Source organism: Coloeus monedula, assembly GCF_965178545.1.
Source record: "Coloeus monedula genome assembly, chromosome: 4".
In the NCBI taxonomy this organism is placed as follows: Eukaryota; Metazoa; Chordata; class Aves; order Passeriformes; family Corvidae; genus Coloeus; species Coloeus monedula.
Window position 1 is genome coordinate 41,751,933 of NC_138784.1, and position 16,654 is coordinate 41,768,586.

The following is a 16,654-nucleotide window of genomic DNA, read 5'->3' on the forward strand; positions in this document are numbered from 1 at the left end:
ATGGCCTCCCTGCAGACCTTGTCCAAGAGCTTCCCAGGATGGGTTTTCTTCTGCTGCTGTTGCTGTCTCCCTCTTCTTCTCACCAGCTCTCTGCCTCTGAAAGGGGCTTCCACTGCCCATCATGCCTGCAAGCTAAGGAAGATCAACTTCCAGCAGCCCTACATCAGGAACCGCACCTACACATTGGCTAAAACGGTACAGTCATCCATGTGTTCTTCACGGTGGGATCTGAGAACCTACTCCTCTGTTGGTGCCCTGGCTTCTAGCCTTTGGCATTCCTCTCTCTTTCCCATGCGTTTCTCCAGAAAAATAATGTGCATTTGAGTTAAGGCCGAGTTTGGGTGTGCGGAGCAGTCTATTGCCTGCTGGCTGTGTAGCCACGGGACGCTGTTGCCTCTCCTCCTCCTGCTCCCCAGGGGAAAGGCAGCCCCTGGAGCAGCACAGCTTCTTCTCTTCAAGCAGCTGCTGCCAAAGTGGGCAAATTGTGAAATATGGTATTAAATTTCTCAGTTTGCCCAGTCCATTTGGAGCGGGGCCACGACTGCAGTCAGCCAAGCAGACGCTCAGGCATCTGAGCTCTGCCAGGGCAAGTTTTTTCGCTGCTCTTGCCATGGGTGGGTCTCCCTGGGTGTACACCGTTGAGGGCTGCAGCACCTCCCAGCAGTGCTGTGGGCAACCATGAGGTCGGCCACCTGCAGCATCTGGTTTAGTCATCATAACCACGACGACTTCTGACATTTAAGTGGGGGACATGAATTCAGACTTTGGCTTATTTATTTTCCTGTGATACTGACCTTGAATCTTACCCAGCTGAAGGGAGAAACAGACACAATGTCCAAATTTATCTGCCTGTAATGGTCTGTGGTGTCCATTCCCTCATTCCACCTGCACTTTCATTACTGATGAAAAGTTCAGGGTTTATTATTAATTTTTAGGTAAGGTTCCCATCACCACCTGACACTTCCTTCTTTTCCTCTCAGGCCAGTGCCTCAGACAAGGACACGGACAACAGATTGATTGGGCAGCAGCTCTTTGTTAACATCAAGGTAAGCCTTACATGAGGAATCTGCTCTTTGCATCCCTCTGCAGCACTCAGTGTTCTCTGGCCTTGATGTAACATGACCTCTTACTTTCATACATAGGAAAACAACCGCTGCTACCTGATGAAGAGGGTTGTGGAGTTTGTAGTAAAGGATGTTCTCCTCACTGAAGTCAAGTACCAGTACCCTTATGTTGAGGAGGTGGCACAATTCTTGGCATCCCTGACCTCGGAGCTGAGCAGTTGTGTGAGTTACACTGGCTTTCTTTCCCTCTGACTTTCAGTGTTGCTCCTGAATCTCAGAAAGCTACAAGCAGTGGCAAAAGGCAGTGATACAAAAGGAAACCTCAGATCAAAGATATGAAAGTCAGAGTTAATAGAAAGGTGTGAAAAAGAAAAAAAAGTACATCGTTGCACATAGCTGTCAGTCTTATGTCTGGATGTTTTATTTCTTTTAGAGATTTTCAGGACAGAAAGAGCACATTGAAAAGAACCTGGAACAAATGAAGAAAAAAATGGAACAGGTATATTTTTTCCAAACATTTAAAAAGAGCAGTTTCAAACCCCAGTCATTTAGTTGGATTAAGGCTGATCTAACTATGAAACAATCTCTGGAGATTATTTAGGAGGTGAAGCCTACAAGGACATTAAATAGGGGATTAGTGATATTTCCCCTTCCAGCCCTCCCTCACTTGTCCTGTTAGCTCTCTGCATGTGTTATGGTAGTTAAACCTTCAAAAGCTAGGTTGCAGGAAACTTATATGCTAGTCTAGATTTGAGCAAATTAGTTTATATCTAAATATATAATGACTCTAACAGAACTATGTGAGAGAATTAGGCAAGTAAATTCTTGATTCAGTTTCTGTGACCTAATTGAAATCCTGATTTCAGTTTTCTGAAAAATAACTACTTCCTAAGATTTGCATTCTGCTCTTTTCTAGTTGGGAGAAAATGGAAAGACTAAAGCCATTGGAGAGCTGGATTTGCTGTTTGACTACATGGAAAATGCCTGTACTGATGTCCCAAAAAAGGGAGGGAACAAGAAGAAAAACTGAAAAAATTCTGGATCAAGCTTGAAGAGATGTCTCTGCAGATCTCTTGTAATAACTCAAATTGACTCGCTGCAGCTATGTCCACTCCCCCCAGAGGCAGTATATTTTTCGCTTGTGTCAAAACTAGCAAACTAAGTGGGCAGAGACAGGATGCATATTGCTGCCTTCTTTGAAAATGAAAACTCCAGGACACTGCCTCTCCATTGCAACACAGGGCATTAGTTATTTACAAAAGCACTGTTCTGTCCTCCTCATCTCCATAGGAATGAGGCAACCATTTCTGTCTTTTATATACTGAAATTTGACACCTATGGATCATCTTTGATCAAGGCAGTGATAAGCAGCCAGGATGTTTTGAGCCTCCTAGTTGGAAATCTCTCTTGCGTATGTTGCCCCCTTCTGACCTTTGCCTGAAAAGTTGGTATTTCAGACTGGTTCAGAAATAATTTTTGTTATTTGTATTTAATGGTAACTTATTTTAAGGTAATAATTATATAATACTTTTATTTATATAGATTAATTGAAAAATATCCAAGGAAATGTATTTATGAAGCTTTACCAGAAATTAACACTGCTGTGTGATATTTATATGCAGATGGAATGTTTTATAAATGCTTGCACTTTAATTTATTATAATAAATATTTTGGTCCTCAAATATAGCTATTTGCAGAGCTTTTGTCTTTTCTTCAAACACAAGGGAAATGATACACGTTGCACCTGTGGCACTGCTGGACTAGTGGCTGTATTCTCGTATCCAGAAAGGATGCAAGCTCTGTCTGGGGCTATGCTTCTTCACCATAAGCCTGCAATTTCAACTTCTCACAGGCCAGGGCTTAGTGGGGAGCATGTCAGTCAGCTTTTTTTGTAGGGGATGGTGGGAAAAATAGCATCACTCCTTAAAGTCCTTGATTTGGTTCACTGGTTCTGCCTCAGCATGCTCAGAGACAAGGTCCCCCCTTGAACAGCTGCTGGTGAAAAGTCCCAAACTGTCCCCATGGGTCAGATGACGTGGAGACAAACAGGCAGCAGCTGCTAATGAAAACTCAGAGCTCTGCATTCCCACTGCCCATCCATAGCACACTGAGCACAAATGGCATTCTGCAGCATCAGGGATCTGAGAGTCCTTCAGTAGAGAATGTTTGGTGCCTATTCTCAACACAAGCTCCAAGACAGAAAGAAACCCAAGTCCCTGAAACGCAGTTTAACCTGTCATTATCATGTCATGTCCTTCAGCAGTGTCTCCTGGGCAGAGACAGAAGAGTTGCTCTGGTGTAGACAGAGAAATTGGTGACTGGACCAAGGTTAAAGGGGTGAAAAGCATCCAAATAACCAGAAAGCCAGAGGAAATATGTAATAGCAGATTTCAGCAACTGCTGAAGTCTTCTTGAGCAAGGCCTTACCGTTTATTGATCAGGGCAACAAGCATCCTGTCCGCATTTAAAAAATGTTGCTCCTGAGCTAGAGCAATTTAAAGATGCATTTAAAAGCATCCATCCATACCTATTTTGAACATGGTTTATGTGAACTGAAATCATAACACTTTCTTGTGGGAAATCACATATTAGACTGGCATATGATCCATTTGGGTGATGGATACCTATTACCTGTCAAACTAGATGTATTCAACATGGTTTACTTTTCTCCACACTTTCATTTGCATATCACAGCATATGATTTACATGCCTGTTCACAGTCAAGGCAGAAGTGACCCATTAATGACAGGCAGCCAGGATCAGGTACCACATGACAGTTTCAGGGATGTAACCTTTATTATATATTCAGAGGGATATATGTTTCCTTTCTTGTGGGTTAAGTAATGATGTTGTCAAGAGCTGTTGGCCAACATCCTTTCTCTTATCACTCAGAGTTGTGAGAGCTGACAGCAAAGTGAGGGAGTTTAAACACCAAATGAACAGTTCACTTCACTGACCTTTGATATACACAGTCTTTCCCTGAGCTACATCTGTCTCCCTTTACAGGCAGTGGAGGGTAAGAGGAATTATACAGGTGTCATTTCTCTGGTCTACACTAGAGGTTTATAAAGATTGTGACTTTGGGCAGGATAACATGACTTTGCCCTAAAAGTACCTCTTTTGTTCCTTAATTATAAATAGAGACCATAAGCCACATACGTGCTGTTCCTTATTGATATAATCTCTTCACAAGTGGATAAAGAACTTATTTCCTTCTCTACTTCCTTTAGGTCTCTTCTACATCATTTTCAACTTGTTGAAATGTCAAATCAGACTCTCAAGTTTTCCGCACTGGGGCTAAATCCAGATTAAAACCCATCTGTCCACAAAAAACTAAAAATGAAGTCAACTATTAACTTCTCCAACCCTAAAAACTGCCAGCTGGAAGACTCTACCACAGAAACCTCATGAGCTGGAGCCCTGGAAATGCCACACAGCAAACTTTGCAGAATTTCCTTCTCAGGTTTTCTTGCAGCGTATGTATGATTTATGGGTGTATGAAGGATGGTGGCGATGATCAGTTTTGAACAGACAAAGGAAGTAAGAGTTGGAGTAGGTTTCCCTTACAACAGGAGGAAATGTCTGGGACAAACAATTACTGACCAAAAGAAAATAAAAATGTAGTTTCAGTTAGGCAAGCTGGGTTTTTATTCAGTTAAGAGTTCCAGCTCAAAAAAGGAAAATCTTGCTGAAATGTTTCATTCTGACATTTTCTAAATAATTTGTGTTTTTGGTTTTATGTGCATTTCTTTCAAAGGCTGAAAAGAGATTTGAAAGAAAAATGAGCTGTTTCATTTTGAGTTGGACAAGTGCTTTGGCCCTACCCACAATGAATTATTTTAATTTTTCAATTGGGTCACCAAAGAGAAACTCCATTATTCACACAATTCTGATTTCTGTTGCCCTATTTTCCTTTCCGTTTTCTGCCTCCAAGTTGTGGACTATTTGTAATTCCCAGAGGTCCTCGACTAGAAACCTTAGGGAAAGCACATGCTCCACATCCTTCACTGAGGATGCCTCCACTGTAGGGGCTGCAGGACCTCTTCCTGGTCAAAAATTCACAGACCACGCTACTGTCAAATTTGTGTTTCATTGACTCTTCTTCCCCTTCTCCTACATTAGGTGACCAGAACAGGTGCTTTTTTTCCCTACACAGATAATTATAATGCATTTATAAAACTGCCTCTGAAATGTCATATTTTGCAGAGAGAGGAACCCAAAGCATGAACAGAAGTTTCCACATCCTGCTGAGTAAGTATTGGTGACAGTTTAAGAAACATGTCTTAAATACATTGCCTGGAGTGTTACTCAGTTAGGAGATTTGCATATTCAGTGTATGAATATATACTCCCCAAGTGACCTAGAATAATAGAGGGTTGGTATTTCCAATTTGCTGCTGGAAGTATATTCTAGGCAAAGCAAAATGTTGAAGCTATCCTGTTCATAAATAAGTGGCAGGTGATTATGTCAGCTTGTGCTTTAAAGCACAGTTAGCTAAACAATGGACTGCGCTGAACAGCAGTAAGTGCCTGACAAACTTTTCAGTCACAGTCATCTTCAGTAAGGATGTTTGTAAAGTCTGTGTAACTGGGAGCAGAACCAACCTGCTAATGTGAAGCAAGATAGGTAGAAGTATTAGTCAATCTCAGGCTTATGTATGATACTGCCAGGAACAAGATAATGATCATGGAAAGAAGGAAAAACCTACAGTGCAGTTCTGTGGGATCCAGAATATTTTTAGCAGGCTACTACCCAAAAATATGTCACATAAAATAACATATTTAGGATGGAAAGCAATATAACCTCCCAGGGGATTCAGACCAGGAGTCTGTGCCTTTCCAGGATTTGTTAGAAAGCCTAATTTGTGGGAGGTAAACTACAAAATACAGACTATACTCAGGCTGTTGGCACTTCGATTCACAGCACCTACCCATTTTCCATTTGAGACACTTTTTTCATGGTTAACACGAAGCTGCAGACATTATCAGATTAACTGTATGGACTTCACCACTAACAAAAGTGCTAAACAACAATGTAAGTGAAAAGATTTCTTCTCAAGTCTAGGAAATCACTCTCTCTGTTAACCTTTAAATTACAAATCCCTGGCCAAATTCACATATGCCAATTTCTATAATTTAATTTGGAATTCAATGATGAATGGTTTGAAAAGAAAATATTCCTACATTTTCCTTCCCTAAGGAGAAATTAAAAATTATATTGAGTTTAGCCATTTATCCTCAGCAAACTAACTCATAGGACCCAAATGTAAACATTTTTTCAGTATGAAGGATTAAAGCACAGCATTTAATATTTCCAGGATCTGGCCATTTTTTTATCCAAGTTTGAATTAGGAAAAAAAAAAAGGGCAGACCTTCTAAATAAAAAATGTTTTCACTTCAGCTCAGGGCAGCATGGGTAAAAATATTTTGAAAAAACCCAGACTAATAAGTATGTCTTTAACTAGCTTACTTGAAACTGTTGTATGGTTGTTTCTTCAAGAACCAGTAAGGCTTTCCCTGTGGAAATTGTAGACCTAGTTTCAAATGACTGAAAGCAAAGTGAGACTGTTTTCCAAAAAACTGCAAAATTGCACCAATTTAAAGTTCATTTTGTTCTTTTTGTACAGATTTTTTCCAAAAGAAAGATTTCTGACTCCTACTGCACACTTAAAGAATAGTGATGAATCTCCTTAAGATGTGAAGAATGGGGAAATCATGCATCTGTGGTAAGAGTCTAAAAGCAATCATGAAGATTGACTTTCTGATTAGGCCTTGTGATGTAAGAACTCCCCAATGGATTCATCCTGTATCTGGTCCTGCTCCACAGAAGGTAGAAAGAAAACTCCTATTGCCTTCAAATATGTAAGATTAGGCTTGTAGTTTGTGTATTATCAGGTTAATTATATTAACCAAAAAAAAAAAAAAAAAAACCAAAACAACCCCACCAAAAAAAAACCAGAAAAAACTAAAGGTTTCAACACAGATGGTAAAATGGAAGTGATGAACTGGACTGTTTTTATTAAATGTTTGTCCATGAAAATCTAGTGTATTAACACTGATTTGTGAAGCAGAGGTTCCAAAATAAAGTTTAGATGCTTCTTGTCTTTTCAATGACCTTGTGTTTATTGTTGGTCTAAAAATATCCAGGCCTTGTCTTAGGTTAATACTTCTTACCAAACACACCTGTAAAGTTTCTGGTTTGACCAGCTTTTCTCCTTTAGTAGTTATCCTTTATAATGTGACCCCTAAAATAGGGGAAGAAATTTCAGATTCTCTCTTTTTAATATTTTGTCACCAAATGAATACATTATGTCACTGAGATTTTAGGTAGATATTTCCAGATTTAGGGATTATTAACTCTGAGGCTTATTTTTACTTTGGTAGCTCAAAAATAGAGAATGCTTGCTTGTCAAGGACAGCATTTGGCAAAAAATATGATTATTTTGTAGTCATTAATGTGAACATCAACACAGTGCTCATTTCTCCTGTAGGTAATAGAGGTTTGATTAAGTTTAGGAAAGCATCTTGGCTTGAGGGAACCATGTGTGGCTCAGAAAATGCGAGACAGTTGCTTGCACATGAGATATCTGGCTTGACATGAGCTTGAAGCTTCCAAAACAGGGAGCTGCTCAGTGCTGTCATTGTGCTCTCATTTTAATATCTGCCAGTGATTCAGTTCTTACATGCCATGGATTTCTGAGCAACGACTGGGAACTCAAAACAAATCCGTGATCAAGACTCTGATCCTGCAAATTGCTGAAACACCACATATTGTCCTCATTTTGATAGTAGCCTCGTATGAGTCATCTGCCCTCGCTTTGGTGCCAGAAAACCAGCTAGCAAAAGTTGAGATGCTGCCCACGAGCACTCACAGAGCCTGTCTCCAGAGCAGCAAGGGTGGCAGGCAGATGAGAGCCTGGTCCCTCCATCAGCCCCCCATAATGAGCACAGGCTCAGACATCCAGCCTCGGGTGGTCTGTGGCTGAGCCTTACAAATTCCAGGCATGGACTTCAGGGTGTTATGTTGCTCATGGGTCAAGCTAAGGGCAAGTGAAAGAACCAGAATCAAGCAGCTTTTTCTGTGCCATTTTACTTTGGAAACCTTTTGGCGCTAAGAATGTAACTGCAATAGATTTCAATTTTCATTTCCTAACTGTTTTCCACTGGTACTTGCAGTTACAGACTTCACTGTCTGTTGGTAATCCAGTGACGCTGGAAATGAATAAATAACAGAATGTTTTTTAGGGGAAGTGAATATGTGAAGTTTCTCTGAAAATAGGAAGACAGGAGAAACTAATTTTTTCTACACTGCTGAAGAGTAAACCAGAGAGTTTCTTAGACCCGCAGTATGAAGTTTTTCCTTATACCATAGGGTTAGGCTTATACCATAACTTCATTATCAGAATAGAGAAAAGAGATTGATAAATTGTCTCCTGTTCCTTGCTGTGTGGTTACAGGAGTATAAATAAAATGTTTCCTTTTCCAAAGTGACAGATTAGTAAAATAAACCATCATATGTTCAGAGGTTTGGGCAAACGTTTCAGACCTGGAATACTTTGCAGGGCTTGCCTGAGAGTTTTGAATCATGTTGGCTGAAGATCAAGGCAACCAATGTGATTTTTATGGAGCTGCTGAGCTGAATGAAGGGAAATCTGGTACAAAAATACCTTTCTCAAGAAAAGGAATTCTCATATGTAAAAATTTGCTTTCAAATAATCTAACCTAAACCTGGAAATGTGAGGAAACCTTTTATAACCCATGAAAAGTGTATTTGGAACCGATAAAACCTTTTTAACAAATGCATACAAGTGCTGAAAATTTTTAGAGACGGGAAAGAAGTAATTAAAATCAAGGCTGCCATGTGATTTTTCTGGCCCACACAGTGAGCTATAGAATTAACCTCTTTCTGGTGGTCTAAGTAATATAAATAATCAGAAAAATTATGGCAAAGGATTTTTTTGTTTTTTCTTTGTAGTAAATGGTAGCTCTGAAGATCTAATTAAGTTTGAAAGATCTTCTTAATTGGATTTTTGAAACGTTTTTCTGCTTTTCTACATAAGAATGATTTTCTCCTGGAAACTCAAAATTTGGTAAGCTCAGCACTGATATTAAATTGTAAAAAAACCCAGAAAAGGTGTCCATTCGTTGTTCTCCGGAAACAATATTTTAGAAAATTAAAAGTAGCTATTTTCGTATGGAGAACACTAAGAACTTACTTATTAGTTTTGCTTCGCTCCTACAAGCATATTTGATGATTTAAACTTCAGTCACAGTTACTATATGAATTGGATGTATAGGAGTTTGCAAAGTCAATGCTCAGATCTCTAACTGCAATTTTGCACATAAGGATTCTCTGAAAGCTCTACTAAATCTACAAATATTAAGAGGTGGAATATTTCTGTTTTGTTCAAAAAGCTTTTAAAGAAGGTATCTGTTAAAACATTTCTGTAATTTAAAGTATTGTGCATGTGTTTATGTATTGCACTATCTACTAAGTAAAAAGTAGACCCTGAAAATATGCTAAAGAGTGAAATTCCAAACAAGCAAGTTATCTGAAGTTAGATATAACCGGTACTCTACTTTTTTCTTAGGTTTCTAAAATAAATTTCCTAAGCTTCTAAAATACAGTTTTTCGGTTGTTTTAATTGGGAAAATCATCAAAAGTTTCCTGATCTAAAGTGAAAATCTCAATGCATATTTTGGCATCTGTGGCGTCTCTCTTTCTTTCTAGTTATATTTTGTGATATTTTATTTTTCTATAACTTTTCGGAGTCTTTCCAATGAAATCTCTGTTTTATAAATCCTGCCAGCAAGAAACTCAGATTTTACAGCACCATCAAATACTTCTCTAGTGGCCTGTGCCATAGGATTTTACATGCTTTGGAGCCTCTCATAAGTAAATAATTATATCCTGTATGTTTTCTAGCAAAAAAATGCCAGATGTGACCATATCTAATAATTAAATATGTAAAATTTCCTCCACAAATATCTCTACTGATGAGGTTCATTGAAAGCACCACCTCACAAAGAAGGAAGATACAGAGTGGGAAGTGGAAAGTCTGGAGCCATGAACGTGCCGTTGAATGGAAGCAACCTCTGACTGAAGGGACCGAAGATGCTTCTGAGGGAAAGAAAACAGAGGGAAGCACATTTATTGCCAATAGGTTTAAGTTCACTGGAGAGAGAACGGCACTTCCAAATGGAAAACCAGTCTGGGAAATCATTTTGTTCCCTGCTGCACTCTTGCTTCTCTCGCTTTTGTTCTCTGGTCCTTCTCTGGAGAGTCAAGGTGGCAAATGTCCTATGGTAGAGTCCAACAGAGTCCAGCACGGGCCAGGATTTTGGAACAAATCTCACTTGTGAGACAGTTGACCTGAGAGATGACTTGGCAAGTCTTTCACATTTGCCAGTGCAGGAGGTTTTCGTGTAGCTCAAAATCGTCAGGCTAAAGCTAAGATTCAGCTTTCAGTAAACAGAGGAACTTCAGCTCCAAACCAAATGGAGGACTTCAGTTCTTTACTGAAACCAAGGAAATCCACTGCAAGCAAGTATTTCCTGCATAGTTTTTTGTTTGATTTGGTTGGTTTTGTTTGTTTGTTTGTTTTTGTGGTTTTTTTGATGAAAGACTATTCTTGCCAACAAAAATAAAATATAATGATTTTTCTTATTGTGGTTCAATTTATTCCCTGGCATTAGCATGGGCATATCAGCTAAGAGATTCAATGCCAGTCTTTCATCCTGGCTCCCAGGTGGTGTTACTCACAGAGCTGTATGGGCAGCCTGTTCTGGCTCAGGAATGTCCTGGGTTAAGAGAGCGGAGGGGAAAAATCACCTTTAAAAATTTTGAAAAAAGAAGCAAGAATGAAAGTTAAAAAAGATCATGGGGAGAAAGAAAACTGAGAAAATGGTGCACAAAATTAGAAGGAGGACAAACTTTGCAGGATAAGAGTTGTGCCATGCAAACTGACACACTTCTGCCAGCCTAGCAGCTGTCGACATCCTCCTGCCCCAGAACCAGACCCAGGTTTCCATGAGATTGGCTTTTTCCTTTTGTAATTTTAGTACAACCTTTTTATAAAGCCATGATGACATTACAAGAGAAAGCAGGTCAGACTTTTGAACACTCCTGTGTGTCACAAGAGAAAACGAGGAGTTTGGAATAGCCACCTGCCCATGTGGGCAGGCTGAGCTGTTGTTGCTGAGCACATCTGTACATTCTGCAGAAATACCGCTGCACAGGGATTTCCTATTGTGAGTTTGGTGGTGGCAAACAAATGTTTTCTAAAGAGTTTGGGGACTGAATCACTGTTGCTAAGTGAGATCACTCAACTGGTTGATGGGAATGATGTGAACATGCTCAAACATTTTTTCAAATCTGTTTCTTTCCTAATCTCTATTCTCAGATGCAAGGCTACACGAATGTGACTAGTAAAGTCTATTTACATAAAGGTTTTATGTCAAACTAAGCTCCTTTTCCAGCCAGGAAATAATTACTAATTTTTAACTACATAACTGAACATTTGAGATATATCTTGAGTTACTCAGATATCACTGAGCATTCTTTTGAAGCAGTTAATAGTTGGCCATAAAAACTGCTACTGCTTAGAAAACTGTTTGTTGTCTATTTCTGTGCACTAATGCATAATTTTAGTTCTAGTGCCCTTGTGGTTTCAAAATAGATGCTGAGTATACTCTGTGATCTGTCTCTGAAAAGACTGAATGTACTGAACCTTCCAACCAGATTTCTGAAATAAAATTAGCTTTACAGACAATTGTCAGCCATCCATCACCAAACTGAAACACCAAAGCAGGCCAATAGCACAGGGAAATCCACCACTTGAACCAGTCCTGAGGATGACAGAGGATTGATAGCATGTTTTATAGCAATTCACATTTGAAGCTTACTCAAAAGTTGTTACATAAAGTGCAAAGGGGTACAAATTCCCAGGGAAAACGTAATTGTGTTTGGGGTTTTTTTTGTTTTATTTTGAGTTAGTTTGGTTTAGTTTGTCTTCTTCATCTGGTTTTGAGTCTGATTTCTGCTTTACTTAATATCTTAAAATTTTTATGAGGTTTGTGTAAGGGATAGAGTAAAAAACTTTTGAGGGAATTGGATTTGTGGAGCTGGTGGTGAAGTACCACAGAGATAATTAAGGGACTGGACGTCTTTCGTCTGAGGAGAGGCAGTGAGAATTGGGACTGTTCAGGTTAGGGAAGAGTCAAGGAGATCTCACCGATGTGTGCAAATGCCTGAGAAGAGGAAGTAAAGAAGAGAGCCAGGCTCCTCTCAACAATGCCCAGTGGCAGGACAAGCCACAAATTAAAATCCCTGAAATTCCACCTGAATATAAGACAGTTTTCTACTGTGACCAAAAATTCGCACCAGAATTGGTGCGACCAGAGAGGTTGTGAAGTCTTATCTTCAGAGATATTCAAAACTTGACTAGACACAGTCGCAGGCAAGCAGCTGTAGGTGGTCCTTCTTGAACAGGAGTGTTGGACAAGATGACTTACAGAGGTCACTTACAACCTAAATCTTTGCTGCTCTTCAGCAAAGGCTGTTGAGGGGCACCCAGACAGGCACCATGAAACCCAGGTTAACAAATGTAGGGATTCTGTGTGTAAGGATGGGAGAGGCACCAGACTGGCATCCAGTCTTGGACATCCAGTGTTTTTAGTTTTCTTTGCACTGTCCTTATTTAATTTATGCAGGTTTATTTTTCCTAACCAGAGCAGTGTGTGTATAATATGTAAGCTGGAGCTGCTAGTACCATCTGATTGTGCTATTCTGTTGTTTCCCTGACATTTATGACTACTGAGGCTACTGGTAGTGGATTGCTGGGTGCCTGTGCGCTGAGTTTGCATGGGTAATTCAGGTACCCTTGTCTGAAAAACTGGCTCACAATAGTTCTGTATTTGTACAAAATCTATAGCAGCTCCAGGGGTTCCTATTATACTAATTGAAGGTCACAAGAAACAGAGTTTAAACACTGGTCAGTATTTAGGGCTTACCTATGTGTTCATTATAACCATTTTTAGAAAATTGCAGACTCGGTTTTGAATGCTAGGAGCTTCTCTTCTCCAAAGCTCTCTCTCCAAGGGAGGTACTAGGGGATCTCAATTTTTTATGTCCTAGCAGTAGTGTTGTCACCCTCAGTTTTTTAAAATCTCTCTAAACTTCTTTGTTATTTATCAAATCACATTTCTGAGGACAACTACTGCACTTCTTGATGTAGACCTCTTATTTTTCAGAAGACCAAAGTGAATAAAACAGGATAAGGAAACAAAAGACATAGAATAGTCTTAAGGGAAGGCATAACATTAGCAGCAGTTAAGCAAATATGAGTAATGTAATGTTCATAGGAAGTACACGACATTTAATTCTAGTTATACTAACAGGAAATGAAATAAACAGAAATAGTGAAAAGTGAGAAGATTCATAAGTAAGAAACTAGAAAAGGCTTTTCATGGACGTAAATCAAAAACGTTTTAAGCTGCAAAACAACCAGTACATATGATTGTTCCCTTAAATGGACTAACAGAACTTTGCAGCAGTGGTAGATATATGTGTTTGTTCTCCATAGATCAAGAGAATTTAATCTTAAAAATATTTATTAAGCTCCTGTAGATGAAGACAATTCCGTGACTCATAATAAGGCAGGGAAGAAAGGATCTTCCTCAGGCTGTAATTCTCATGCACACACATTGAACATAAGTCATACACAGCCTCCTTTGAAACTTAGTCCCTACACAGGGCAAATCAGGCAAGATTTTCTTACCTAATAAGCTGCCTGCTCTGGTGGTTTTTCTTACACTTTTTTCTTAGTTATTTTCTTTCTTGTTCATTCTCATGGTCTTTACACATTTTGTGTAGATGTAACACACGAACTGTGTTTGTGTTATCAGAATTGCATTGTTCCTGAACTATTTGCTGATAGTGTACATCTAAAATTTTCCATTAGAGAGCCCATTTCCTCTGGGGCAGGGTCCTTGACCTTCTCTGGTTTCCAGCCTATGCATGGAAGCCAACATGCTTTGTGGTGTGCTTTGCTCTTTTCCTCAGACTATCTCTGGATACATCAGTTCCACTGCCCATACAAAGTTTTTCATGTATTTTCTGTCTTCATTGCTAAAAGGGCTGGTCCCTGAATTTGTTTTTTCTTCTGATTCTTATAACTTTGAAATACTGAGTAACACTGGTTTTTTGGTATTCTATATTATTTATACCATAGTTATGTCTGAGTGCCAAAGCGGCACTGAAATACAATGTACAAAGTGCTACACAAGAGCTGGAAAGCAAAGACCATCTTTGTTCTGAACAAGTTACACATGAAAAATTTGAAGAATATTGGTTATTTTTTGACTAGAAATTAAATCATCATATCAAAAATTGTAGAAGTGTAATTGATTTTATAGGATTGGTTTTTAAATGGTAGCCCCCATACTTTTGTGAGTGATAGGAAAGCCCTATTTTATTTTTGTTTATTTTTTTTAAGTATGGCTACCTTGCACTTGCATCCATCTGCATCCTTTTACACCACCCAGTTGCAAAGTTAGCCAATTCAGTAAGACAGTCACTGATTAACATCCAGAGGTGTCTAGAACCCAATGAAAAAGTGTCACTGCTACAGCTCTGTAAGCATGGTGATACGAGTTCACAGAAGAGACAAAATGAAACTTGTGGGCTCAAGGGTTTTCCAGCAACATTAGAAGTTTCAGAGATGTTGAACATTGTTGATTTTCATATGAAAAGCCATTACAGACTGGCTGCATGACCCATTTATTCCATTCAGAGGAAAACTGTTGACCAAGGAGTACCACACCTTTGGGAACTCAAGGTAGTTTTGCATTCTGACTGTATTGGTTTCAACCAAGATCCTCTTCTAGGAACAAACTAGCAGTAAGAGGCTAATCTGCTGTCCACACACCATGTGTGCTGAGGTTCAGTGCACCTCATCTGGCAAGCCTGACCAGCATTTAGAGTGTTTAAATACAGACCACAGTCCAAATGAGGACTAAAATGCACATAAGGCTTCAGGCCACCATCATCTCCACTTTCCAAAAGCCTAAGATAACCTCCTCTTGTTGGTTCTTTTTGTCCCTGAGCCCCATTAGCATTTCAGTGCTGGTGAATGTGATGTGTAGGTGGTTCTGTGGAAAAATGCATTTCCCAGAGCTGTAACAAGTGGGATCTTTGAAGCTGGATGTGAACCAAGTTTGGCCTGGAGGCTGCATATGTGCTTGTCTGTGTAAATGGTCAGTGGGATCAAGGCTGAGGTGAGTTCGTTACCCAGCTTGTCTCACTTTTCTTCCTCCCAGAGCTGACACATGTCCAGGCACAGGCATGCTGGTGGCACCATAGAGGGACGAACAGCTCTGCTGCTGATCTGACAGATCATGGTCACTTTGAGTCATTGCAGTTTAAACCACTTTCTCTGATCTGTTTAAAGTCTTCTGTGTTTCTTTTGAAACATTAAAGGAGTAAAAAACTCTGTCCTTTATGAATATTTCAAGGGCTTGCTTTTACTTCCAAAAAAAATCAAGGTATCAAGGAAATATTTTGCTTATCCAAAACCTGCTTTCTTCGTCTTCTTGCACATACATCAGCCAGTTCCAGGATCTTGACATTTGAGTTAAAACCATCCTTGGCTTAACAGCCTCACATTGTTGGGGTTACTTCATGATTTCCAAGTCTATCCTTGCGGTGATATTCTCCCACGTCTGGAGTGGTACCTGAGAAACTTGCAGCATCTGGCTGTCTTGGAAACAGGCCAGAGACACAGATTGCCCAATCTTTGTTCCACCACCTTTGTAGAAGAGTGGTCATCTGATTCTATGGTTTTACTGTTACCATCTCTGTGATGGGTATGCTGGGATCCTGCACATTATTTCCCAGTGCCTGCGGCTCTCAGTGAGCTTTTAAAGTGACTTGATAGCCAAGGATGCCCTAGTCCTCCCACAGAGCCCTCCCTGGAGTCCTCCCTTTCACACTAAAAAACCTACTGCTCCTACTGGGGCAAAGTACCCTGTAAAAAGACTACAGAATTTAAAATAGACAGGAAACACCTTTGCTATTAGATGCTATACCCTGGAAAAAACACTCTTCTAAAAAACTGAACGGGGAACTTTTAAATGCTGTGCAGTCCAGCTTCCTTATAGATAACAGATTTTCTAATCTTTTCAGGGTAAATTAGGAAAGATTTTTTTTTCCTCTCTGGGACATTACCTTTCAGAAAAGTGCTGCCATAAGGTTTTGTGGAAAAATAAAAAACCCCCCAAACATGCATTTAGCATACTTTGTTACAAAACTAAACTAACGCTCAACTACCTTTTCCTCACTTGACCACTACTTAAATGAAAGAAGACTTCTCACATGATAGGGAAGTTCTTCTTTCTTGGAAACCTTGACCCTGCTGCCAGTAAATATGGAGATATCGTTTAGAAAAACGTCACAGATGATTGTGGTCAAATTTGTTGAAAGTGGAGCAAGATGTATAAAAAAGCACAGCAAAAATACCGATCAGCCACCACATGAGCAATAGGTTATCTACGTGAGCATCTCGGGGAAGAAGCTACTTTGAGGGTTAACA

The 16,654-nt window shown here is 39.5% G+C and overlaps 1 protein-coding gene across 1 annotated transcript; it reads left to right on the forward strand.

The window, feature by feature from the left end:
* IL22 (interleukin 22) lies at nt 1-2,094 on the forward strand (the record flags this gene model as incomplete). Its single annotated transcript, XM_082280724.1, has 5 exons — nt 1-195; nt 981-1,046; nt 1,143-1,286; nt 1,498-1,563; nt 1,981-2,094. The coding sequence occupies 5 exons, from the start codon at nt 1-3 to the stop codon at nt 2,092-2,094; spliced, it is 585 nt and encodes a 194-aa protein (XP_082136850.1).
* Between the last annotated feature and the right edge of the window lie 14,560 nt (nt 2,095-16,654).